The 12199-nt window shown below is 40.2% G+C and overlaps 1 protein-coding gene across 1 annotated transcript; it reads left to right on the top strand.

Annotated features, from left to right (window-relative positions):
• The first annotated feature begins 3391 nt into the window (after positions 1–3391).
• Positions 3392–12072, top strand: paqr4a (progestin and adipoQ receptor family member IVa). Its single transcript, XM_023413765.2, has 3 exons — positions 3392–4493; positions 7812–8030; positions 9551–12072. Exons 1-3 carry the CDS (start codon positions 4220–4222, stop codon positions 9982–9984), a joined length of 927 nt encoding a protein of 308 aa, XP_023269533.1. The 5' UTR covers positions 3392–4219; the 3' UTR covers positions 9985–12072.
• The last annotated feature ends 127 nt before the right edge of the window (positions 12073–12199 follow it).

Genomic DNA, 12199 nt, shown 5'->3' with positions numbered 1-12199 from the left:
CATACATCTCTTAAACCACTTCAGTTCTGCTCAAACCTACCAAATGTTTATTAGTTTTCAGGATTTTAACCCTTTAAATGCCAGTTTGAAGACATGTTGCCTCTTGTTTTATTAAAAAAAACAAGACAGAATATGAGATATTTCCCACATAATACATGATGGAGGGATGTGACATTGTTTTATATCAGAGTCTTTTATATCAAGACATTTCTCTAAACCAGAATATGATCAGGGTGACTTTTGCACACTGGAAATAAATCATGTACTCATCCCAGCAGTAGCCCCCGTGGCACTCAAAATTTCCCTGGAATTTTCTAGTTGTTTCAATTATTCCATCCTTTTTCTTTAAAATTTTGGATTTTATTTAGTTTTTGTTTTCGTACTGTAAAGAATTTTGAAAGGTGCTATATAAAAAAGGAAAAAAAACTGTTATAATAATAATAATAATAATAATAATAATAGTTAGTAATTACATATCTAATAACTAATAAAAACCCAAACAGATAGCAACAGATACTAATAAATAATGATATCTTAAATAAAACTTGAGAGTATTTCAGAATGAATTAATCTGCAAAGACTCACCTCTGTCTTGTTTGTTTAGCTGCATGAATCTGAGGCATCAATATCAGTACTTTGTGTTCATATAGACAAAGAAACAGGGCTGGACATGAGGAGAAGAGGCATGGTGGGAAATGCAGAGGTGATAAAACAAGTGGTTTCACAGTTGATCAATGAAGAGGAAACTTGTCATTTCTCTTAAGCTTTGGTTGCCTGTGGCCATAGGTGAAAAGACGAAACTGCTTTCACAGACAGTGGTAGTTTGGTGGTTGTCTATGAGGCCCAGACATAAAATTTTTAGTGAGCCACTTGGAGAAAATCGGGGTGTTTCAGGAGCAAATAATATTATTGATTATTTCAACATGTAAAAATATTATTTATTTATACATACAACAAAAATACATCTAAAATAAAGAAACATATTTAAAATGAACTGAGGAAACTTAAAATTAGAGAAGAAAGCAATCATTATGAAAAGTGATTAATGCATAGATTCAGACATCAAAAGCACTTTCATATCACTTCAAACGCAGTATTGCAAGTAGGAACAAAATATAAAATATATGAAACATGTATAATATGATGGCAATATACAAAATATTGTTGTGTGCTTCACTTTTCTCTTTCATTTTCTATAAACCTTAACCCCTGCTAATTGACATGACATGTGGTTTGTCTAGAGCAGAAGTGTGGTTGTAGGCGGTTACATGTCAAAGAGTCCAAGCAGCAGAGAGGGGTGAGAGGTGGAGGTGGTGTGATTCATCCAGATCCTCAGCAGTCCTCTCCCATTAAAGGAACACAGCACGTCACCCGACGCTTTCAAGTGCTCCTGGGAAACTTCTAACTCCAAGTACATCTGGTACGTTGGTGCACTAATAATAGCAAAAGTGCACCTATAATGAAAGTATTTGTGCTGCTGTTTGAAATGAGAAATCAAGCAACACTTAGCATCTGTAGGATTTGCGCACTGCTTTCAGATTTTCATGTGTCTGGAGAGTAACTAATTTATAGACGTGTAGGTTTTACTGTAAAGTGAGGCTACTAGTTTCGCAGAGGTGGTTTTCTCATGATTAAAATCTGAGACTCACAGAATTTCATATCCCACCATTATAAACAGTATTTTGTGTCTCTGGTAATTGTTTTCAGAAAATTCAACATTTAGGCCTTTGGAAACATTCTTGAAAGGCTGACCTATTTTTTTTATCTGTAATTATAATATTACAACAGTAGGAACAGAGACATGTTGTTGCTGTAATGAATATATTTGTTATTAAAAGTAACTTAATTAATAATGTTTTTTCAGTGAGCACAGGCACAACTACAATATTTCTGACTGTGTTGAAGGCAGCTAAAGCTCAGTCAGTGTTGGCATTTACACTGCCAAGTGCAGCCATCCAGCATCAAAGGATACTCAGTCAACCATAATAAGACCAGAAGTTAGAGGAGTGCACCTACAAAATAAAATCTTTTTTTCAACATTGAAAGGCCAAGTAAACATCTTCCCTTTGGCCCAGCTGGGGTTCAAAAGTTTCAGGTTTACTGCAAGTCTGTTGTTTTGGTAATTTGGTTAACTGCAAATATACTAGCGAATATACCGCAACAAGTAGGATGTGATGCATTTTAGTGAATTTTATGGATGTAGTGGTCTCGTCGAAGGTCTTTGTATTTTGTATTTCCTTCCTATTTAAAGTTGTGTTTAATCAAATTACCACAAAGAACACCTTGGGGCAGGTTGTTTCATGCAAACATAGCAGTACTGTTTGGCAAAGTGTGTACACAATGGCTACACAGGGCAGAAGGTGGAGAATGGAGGGGGTCAACCATGGCCCAAAAACAAATATTCGCCTCAGGGCTTCCTAAAAGGCATCATCATCTTGTGTATTTATGTTAATCAGGTTTAACTGATCAATGAGCATGCATGGTTTTTCTGAGCATAATGCATTGCCATCACAGAAACCTGCTACTGCATACTACTCTCACACATTAAAGATCTTACTTGACTGTTGACATACAGTCTAGATATGGAGACTTGAACCTGCAGTGTTCTGGGTACAAACAATTTTATATCAATGAAACCAAATTCAGTCTTTATTTCGATGTTTGAACTTGACCTGAATAATGCTGCAAGTTTAATGACGCTCAAGTTAGCTTCCCATTCAGCAGCAAAGGGGAAAGTTAAGGGAAATTTAAATGACAATATTGGGGAACTAATTCTCCATGTTTCATCCATTTATTCTTGTAAAAGTGAGTTAGACATCCTAGTTAAAATCTTAATGTTGTTTAAAACCCACTTTCAGATCTGTGAAACCCTTATTCTTTTCATGAAAACAAAAAAAGGGTGGTCTTTTCCCAAGTAGAATAAAATGTGAAACTTTAAATAGTCTCACCTGGGTTAATCTAATCCAGATTTGAAAAATTCTAATTGAAGTTTTTTGATCTAGACCTAGTTCAATGTGCCCGAATGGGAAAAAAGCAGTAAAATCATCTTTCTGGGTTATTTTCACAAATATACGGGTTAATTTTATCTGGATTTGACAATTCTAAAATGTTTTTTATAGGCCTGACCTGACCTGGTCTGGATGGGGAGAAAAGCAGTGACATCAACACTTTTGTTTTCATAAATATAACAAAGGTTGCACAAATGTGAAAGTGGGTTTAAAACGGCGTTGAGTGTTTAACTAGAATGTGTAAAAACCTTTCACAACAATAGTGAATAAAAACGGAGAATCGGTTGCTGATCATTGTCATTTGAATTTCCCTTTCCTGCCATATTGGTCTATGTTTTATTTTGAAGACGAGGACCGGACATATCCTCGTTGTTATTCCAGATAACTTGACCGTGTAGAGGCGATGCAGGAGACTTGAGGCCGCCAGGGAAGACTCCGCATTTCAAGGAATACAGCCAGTAAGAAATAATGGTGAAACGTAACTGGATAAAGCAGATGTTGGATAAACTGAATATAACCTTCACGGACCGGGCCGTTTGTGTTTGGAGTCAGCCGGCTCGGATATCAGCTCGCTCATCCACACTTACAGGACGTCGGTAGCCGACTGCCCGGCTTGCTAGCCCGCAATCCTTCCTAAAATCTCCGCTCCAGAGTCACGGATCTCATTTGTTTTTGTAATGGCATTACGAAAGCTAGCCAGCATCACACGGAAGTGACCTGAACATATGATACCCGTTTGCTTTCGTGAAAGTAAAGGTATGACCTGCTAGTCCTCTACTGCAAATCTGACCGCTAGGATCAAGCTAGCATCATCTGGAGTTGGATGGACCCGTGGCTCACACAGCATCCCTGCCCGGGGCGCGTTCAAACCTGCGCTGCTGCAGCGGAATGCTAACTAAAACGAGGAAGCGGCTTTAACATGACCAGGAACATTTTGTCTCTCAATCGCTCGAGGCTTCCAGGTGCTTCACAGACATTTTTTACCTGCCAAATGTAATGACCGTCCCGAGGTTGCACCATGTACGTGGCTGGCCGTGTCTGTCTCCAGCCCCGCGGATGACACTCGCACAGGTACCGGCAGTTCAAGGCAAACAGCGGCGGCACGGATACACCGTCGCCGGGTAGCGCTGACAGACTTACCGGGAGCTTGCTAGCGCCAAGCTAGGCGGCTAACAGCACAATATAAAAGCCCCTAACAAATACCAACACCAATGGTATCCCATAAGGTTTTAGTCGCAATAATCTTACTGAACGTGTATATAGGTGTACAGTCCGTTTTTTACTTATTCGGCGGCGTCATATTAACGGCTTTGTTTGCTATGGCATTTTTAAATGGACCCAGGCTGCTGGACTGGGCGAGTTCACCTCCACATCTTCAGTTTAACAAGTACGTCCTAACGGGATACCGGCCAATCTCCTCAGTGCAGGACTGCATCAGAAGCCTGTTTTATCTGCACAATGAACTTGGAAACATATACACTCACGGTGAGTACAAAAAAAAATCATCATGAGCTGCTCAGTCAGCAGGTGAGATTTCTGTGGCTTGTGTGACTTTGTGTATTAACCCGCACCAGTACAGATACACTACCATGGACTCATGCCAAACCAGACTCTGCACTGAAGCCTGGGAATTCTGCAAAGCGTTTATGAAGCCACACATGACTTTAACCCATAATATCTGACCGGTTACATCTGAGCTAAATTCATATACATGCTTGAAGAATTTCTCTTGATGATGAAAATATTAAATTGTTTGTTTGTTAGATGAGACTTATTAGAGATATGGGGCTGTTTTGAGTTCAAGAGCATCAGAAAACACAAATAACACACTTATTATACATCCCAGTATTAAAATACTTGCAGTAAATCTGAGTGACAGGTTTTAAATGTGTGATTTCACTTTTGATGACAGGTGAATACCCCCAACATATCAGTCATCATTGATGGAAAGTCATCAAATACTGTACTGTTAGTTGATTAATCAGTCAGTTGACAGAAAATTAAACTGAAAATATTTTGAAAGTTGAAAAATTGTTTACTAAGTGTTTTTTTGCTTTTCTTGTACTTACATTACTGTAAATTTAATATTTAGTGATTCTGGACTATTGGCTGGACAAAATAAGACATTCAAAAATGTCACATTAGGCATTTTTCACCATTTTTTGTGATCAATCAATCGACTAATTGTGAAAATAATCGACACAATAATCAGTGATTAAGTTTGATAGTTGCAGCCCTATCTTTAATTATTATATTTATATTTAATTTTAATGCTACATCATACTTCTGCTGCACCTTAACTCAAAGGGAAATATTGCACCTCTCACTGTACTACATTTATTTGACAGCTGTAGATCTAGATACCTTACTGATTATGATTTGACAGACAAAACATATGGTCAAATTTTATAACTATTAGAGATTGAATTACTCAACAGTATATAATGTAACAGGGCTGCAACTAATGATTATTTTCATGATCGATTAATCTGCAGATTATTTTTAGATTAAACAATATAATTTACTTTATGAAACACAAAAGAAAGTGAAAAACTTCCCAGGGCCTCGGGGGAGGCTTCAAATATCTTGTTTTGCCTGACCAACAATCCATAACCCAAAGGCATTCAGCTTTCAGTGATATATGATAAAGAAAAGCAGCAAATCATCTGATGTGAGAAGCTGCAGCTTGACCAGGGACAGTAAATCATTTAAATGCTACTTCCACATTAATGCATCAGTAATATTTTTCCAGTATCATGATATACAACAATCACACAGGCCGTTTCTAAGTAAAAAAAAAAAAACGTAAACTCTGTACTTCTCTATCTTTACTAAAATAATATTTTGAATGCAGGACTTTTACGTGTACTGGGTTATTGTGACACTGCTGTGTTGCTGCATTTGTTTAAATGAAAGATCTTCCAAGATCTTTTTCCATCATTGTCAGTTATACGTCAAGGTAATTTAAAAGTTGCTATGTGATAGTGAACATATTGAACCACTTCTGAAGATTGCTGTTTCTTTTGATTAAATTAAAATAAAGGGTGAATTTTAATTATAAATGTATTCAATTAAAAAAAAGACCTAAGGCTATATATTTATTTTTATTTATTATTTTATTATATATAAATACAAGTTTGTTCAACTGAACCGCACATAACAGAAATTGCCAGGAGTGGCTTTTTCATTTGGTCCAAAATGTCATGGTTACACAATATGTCATTCTTTTAATAGGTTGGGCCAAGACAAAATTAATTGCAGTAATGTGTTAATCTGTGCAGGCAGAGGTGAGACTGATGTGCCAGCTTGTTAACAATCTGCATGGGGTCGTTCTGTTTTCAGATTGATACGATTAGACTGCCAATAGCATGGCACACAGCAGCGTGACTTCTTTCTTTTGCCCTCTCTTACTGCCATTGAAATACCTCCTTTAGTGCTATAGAGTGCAGTACGTCATCTGGGTTCACTGACTTCTGAAAATCTGACAACTTCCTCAGTGTGAAGGTCATCACTTCATGGCTCTCCAGCTGCCAGCAGTCACAGAATAAACTGCAGTAGTGATCATCAGGGAAGTGGCCCTGGAAGTCTTTATTCCACTCCAGTGACGTCAGCTGAGCATGTGACCTCAAATGCACCATTAACATCATTGCCTATATAAGGCAGTGATGTTTAATCCACTGAGCTTTTGTCTAATTCTCTGAAACAGAGAAGAAAAGATGCAGAGGTGTTTGTATCTCAGGTGGAACATATTTGGTTTATTTTTTCTTTTTTTTTTATTTATTGTGTAGCAACAATTAATCTAAGCTTCACAAACTGGTTTGTTTTGCAACTCGCAGACACTTCACCACGTTCATGCTGTGGGCCTTCAGAAGAGGTCCCCTCCAGCCGGCCGGCTCAGGACGAGTTGGGGGGAGGGGCACAGATAACACACTTAAAAATAGATGTGTTACAGTGGATGGCATTGCCTGTATCACCTGGCTGGGACAAAACGCCTTGACATTGGGAAAGGCAGAGTGAGCAGAAACAAGGGGAAGTGGGAGTGGGATACTGTATGTGTGTTGAAGAGTGATATATGATCGTAACAACTGTATGTGGATCAGATTTCAAGGTCTGGATTTTGCTCACGTAGCAGTGAGTGCCCCCACCCCCCACCCCCCTTGCCAAATAGAGCAACTTGAATTGGAGCTATGTAGCCATTAGCAGTGTGAGCCCTTTGCTGCATCAAAATAAGAGCTTAGTGTGAGCCTTGTCTTTCTCTCAAACGGTTACACTGATAAATTTGTGCCAATCATGTAGGTTTCCCTTCTGCTCCACAGTGTTCTTGCTGGTGTGTGCACACACTCAGCAGAGTCGGAAGGCCCTACTCATTCCTGTACTGTTTGAAAAAAACAATGTCCATGGGCTCGGGAAGTCCTGAGCCAGCTAATCCATCACAATAAACATGGCAGCTTAATTTGGTTTCTTCAAAGTTTCCGTGTTATGTTATTGTGCTCGAGCGGATGGTTTTCATACCAGCATGCACATTACCTCAGGCTTTTGTTTCTTGTCAGTCACAGGGCACCCACAAGAAGAAACAACCCAACAGAAATAATCCTTCAGAACAAGTTGTCTTACAAATTTTATTGTCAAAAATATGTAATTAGATTTGTTAAAATAGAGATGTATTCTCCTTTTTAAATGATTGTGTTTCAGGCATGTTTGTGTCTTAACAGGAGCAAAACACAAGCTCCATCTTTAGAGCGAAGGTACGGCCTAATCTAATAACCTGTGCTGTCTCTGTTTCTTTACCCTCCTGCTCTCCAGGCATTCCTTTGGTTTGCTTCCTGGTGCTGCTGCCTCTTAACATCCCTTGGTCTCAGATCAGCGTCACGTGGTTGGGCGTGGTGCACTTTCTGGCTTGTCTGTCGCCCCAGCTTGGCTCTGTGCTCTATCACCTCTTCATGAACCACGAGGGAGGCGAGCCCGTCTACCACACCCTCCTCAAGCTCGATGTGTGTGGAATCTGCATGATCAACACACTGGGTACGTGTTCTTCCTGGAAGCTCAGCAGATTTCTCCACCGTTTATCATTTTAAATTCACTGTCAGCTGTCCCTCTGTTACTGCCAGGCTGTTTACTTTATGGGTGGAATTTTTCTTTATTGATTGTCAATGATTTACCAGGGAAGTGTTTTTGCTCGGAGGTGTGGTATTGATTCGTCAGAACAAATTTGACCGCTGAGTACTTGTCTAAGTCAATTGGCCAATGCAAGCAATGATCCAAGATCTGAAATGAATGTTGATTTTCCATACTACCTAAATTACTGTTATATAAGAAAAAATGACAAGTGCATTATTTTGCATTTATTTATACACTTAGGCAGTGCTTCCCTAGTTCCTGAGTTAGATTCTATTCATGGAGGGAGCAGAGGGGAGGGGGGCTTTCTTAATGTAATCATTAAATAATACCGTATATAAGGTATTGCAGGTATTGATTATATATTGTGATTGGCTAGTGAGCCCAGTCCTGGAACACACACACTGCACAATCGACGCTTCACACACCCCCGATGACAGGCACACAGAGAGGGCCGGTAAAGAGACAAACAAGGACGGTAAAAACATTATGGATTTTTGCATGGCCCAACAATGCAGTGGGATTCCTCCCAGTGCTCCCAGTGGCCAGTCCGACTATAACAGACAGTTTGTTGTCGATGTGTTTGTGCGAGAGTGAGGGACAGACTGTGGAATAAGATTTTAACAATTTGAAATAGTAAAAAAAAAAAAGGAAAATCTAAGTTTTGATATTATGTTGCGTCGCCACAAATAAATCAGTGTATGGGGAATTATGCTTATGTATTACAAACTTCCACTATACACATTACACTGATAGTGCAGTAATAATCAATATTGAGACATGAGATTTGATATCTGGTTTTTCAATTACGACAATATCACCATATAACTCAGATGCTGTCTCCTCCGTCAAGGCAATATAAATGTAAAGCAGCGGTACCTGTTCAGTCAGATGAACAATGAATGGCTGTACCTGATTGGCCACAGTAATAATATTTTTTTCCTACGAGACCATATGAACCTTAGCTTAGATTCAGTATTGTATGGAATCATAAAATTGAGTCAAACATAACATGACTGCTTAATTCCCGAAAGCACAAGCCAGAAGATGCGGCCTCTCATTTCTTTTGAACTCATTGTCACAAATTATTGATGAACTGATTATTGTTCAGAATAGGTAATATTCTGGCAGGGTGAGTCTAGAGTTGAAACTAAGTTATTATTCTGTCATTATTTCTCGATTGATTGATTATTAATTGGCTACAAATAACCAATTAATTGACTGTTCAGCAGGCTCTTAAGGAGGTTTCACATAACGAGAGTTAAGAGCTACATTAAACTCCCAGTCAGGCAGCGACGGCACGAGAAGAACTAAAAGCTGCAGGAAGAAGCCGTGTTGGACTCTTAGCGTTGCAGTGTGTGTCAGGTGTTATAAGTGGGGTCCTCCGTCTCTGTGTTGACTTTCATGTGTGTGTTTTCTTGTCTCAGGGGCTCTGCCCATTGTCTACAGTACCCTGTTGTGCTACCCGTTCATCCGAACTGTCGCCCTGTTAGTCTACATCCTGCTGTCCAGCCACGCCATCTACTGTGCCGTGACCGCTCGGAGCAGCGTTCGCCGGCTGCGCTCCTTCGCCTGGCAAGCGCTTTTCCGCTTCTCCTTCTTCCTGCTCCGCTGGGTGGGTGTGGGCGGCGGCAGCCCCACCTCGCTACGCCACTTCCTAATGATGGACGCACTGGCCGTGCTGGGCGGGGTCATCAACATCACACGCATCCCGGAGCGCTTCCGCCCGGGCCTCTTTGACTACTGGTGCAACAGCCACCAGATCATGCATGTTCTGGTGGTGGGCTCCATTCTTTACCTGCACTGGGGCGTGCTTGACGACCTACTGTGGATCAACAGCTACAACTGTCCCTCAGACTGACCCCACCAGCAGCCCCCGCCCCCCCACAAGGAGCGTTGGGATGTAAGATCAAAGGACCTCTGGGGGGAGGGGGTTGTCTGGAGAGGGAGGGGAAACAGGGAGAATCAGGGGGAACTGATGCTGTGAGGTGAGACGACGTGTCGTCTGTGCATGTGTTCACCTCATGCGCTCAAACTCAGAATGTTCATATCTTCATTCATCTCAGTACCGTGTGCGAATGCAGGCTAAAGTATGTCAAGTAACACGCACAAGCATTTTGACTCTCTCACTTGCCACAAACATGGACGCACAGGTGTATACGGACACACACACACACACACACACACACACACACACACACACACACACACACACACAGTCAAACACACACACAGTAAAATGGAAATCTTTTAAATACTAAATTTATTAACTGAGTATTGAAGATTATAAAGTCGTAGGTAACGGCTCCAGTAAAAGGTTACTGCTGAGTTTGAAGCCTTTACTTAATAATAGAAGTTTTACTTGAGCATTAAGACAGTCTGCGGCTAAATGATATCACATGCTCGAGTCCTCGGAGATGTCACTGTTGCTACCTATGCAGCACATCCATATTTCAGCTCATCACACACACAACACAGACTAAGACTCCCTCACACTTATATTTTTATACAACATGTACAAACTGAAAGTGCTGCACAAAGCACTCGTATCTGAGTTTTACTGGACCAGTTGTTGTGTTTGTGTTCCCTTGTTTTCTGCCACTGCCTCCTTCTTCATGTGACGATGTGATTTGTCGCATGATGACGAGGAGATGAAGTTGGGTAAGGGGGGGGGGGGGGGTTCATTCCTGAGTGCGTTAGCAAGTTGGCAAGGAGTTTACTTGCTTTAGGTGGCCTGAACCACACATTAGAATCGATCGAGCAGTGTTATCGGCTTTGTTTGCACCTGAGCTCAGTGCCAATCTAATTCAGGCATTTATGATTGGAAAAGAAATTGCACGTTTACAAACTGTGTTGTTAAGTGGCATTACAATTTGCCAAACTTATGAAACTCCATGTCCTATTTGTTTATTTATTACATTTATGACAACCTCAAATTATAAGGATTTCACCAGTTACATTTGTGTAACATGATAACAGTATCCAAAGATGACATTATTATGTTAAACACTGAAATGCCACCAGATCCTGATCCTGATCCTGATGCACATGTGACAGCAGGATGCACTGAAAGTTTAAGGGGTTTGCCACTTAACAGCTGCCATCTTTAACAGCAACTTAAATGTGTAATTTTAAATGTTTTTACACTGGAACTCTATTCAGACAAACTCCAGATAAAAACCATCTTACCTACTGGCACCATATGTCCAAAATACTAAAATTAAGAAATATATTCTATTTATTATGCTTTGTATGTAATTGTAATTATATATTGCTGATACATATAATACTGTGCGTCTGTCAGCTGCCTAAGCAGTTTACGTTGTCGCTGTGCAGGATCGCTGGCTGACAGATGAAGTTAGAGGTCAGAGAAAATCTTTGTGCAAATCCCGAGGATTAGCTTCTCATTTTCTCGCCACACACTTTTTTTTCCATCGATTTTTGACTCCTCAGACACACAGTAATATGGTCAAAAATGACCCGTGTCCATTCACAATACAGATACATTTTTATGTGACTTTTAAAACTTGTGCTGCCCTCGTCAGAAGATGTTATTTATGTAAATTGTCCTGAGGCTTGAATGTGTTTGTTTACTTTTACACTGACCCTGGATATTTATGGTTTGTTGGGGTTGGTTGTTATTGCCACTTTATACTTGTTTGAAGGCACTGCTTTTGCTCTGCAGCTGGATTTGTGTTCCGTGACAGAGCACCGCTTGACTTGAACTGTTTTAACTCAAATAGAGGTCAGAAACTCGTGAGTCTTTTTAAAGTGCTGGAGTATTTTATGAAGCTGACCTAACTGAGCAGGAATGAACCCCTACACCCTCTTGTCATGTATAAGTTACAGCAGTTCTGTTTGAATGTTCATGATTGTTTTGGCTCCGTTGTCTTTGTTCAGTTACTACTCTTGAGTAAAAGTAACCGTTGCTCTGTTCCTTAATGCTCAAGACTAGTGGTTGAAGCCTGATTTCTGTTCTTAATGACATTGCACTGGTTTCCCATGCCAATAATCACAGCCGCCCACTGACTAGTTGCCAATCCTGTCAGACACCGACCCCCCCCCCCCCCCCGCCC

Source organism: Seriola lalandi, unplaced genomic scaffold, assembly GCF_002814215.2.
Source record: "Seriola lalandi dorsalis isolate HSWRI2012SDOR001 ecotype SW California unplaced genomic scaffold, Sedor1 jcf7180002054519, whole genome shotgun sequence".
Classification (NCBI taxonomy): Eukaryota; Metazoa; Chordata; class Actinopteri; order Carangiformes; family Carangidae; genus Seriola; species Seriola lalandi.
Note: the sequence above shows the minus strand (reverse complement) of the source record. Positions and strands in the feature narration are given on the sequence as shown.

Excerpts from the sequence above, each read along its gene's own strand:
- paqr4a (XM_023413765.2), top strand. The coding sequence starts at position 4,220 with ATGGTATCCCATAAGGTTTTAGTCGCAATAATCTTACTGAACGTGTAT. Across the intron at positions 4,494-7,811 it reads TGGAAACATATACACTCACG|GCATTCCTTTGGTTTGCTTC; the intron begins GTGAGTACAAAA and ends CCTGCTCTCCAG. Across the intron at positions 8,031-9,550 it reads CTGCATGATCAACACACTGG|GGGCTCTGCCCATTGTCTAC; the intron begins GTACGTGTTCTT and ends TTCTTGTCTCAG.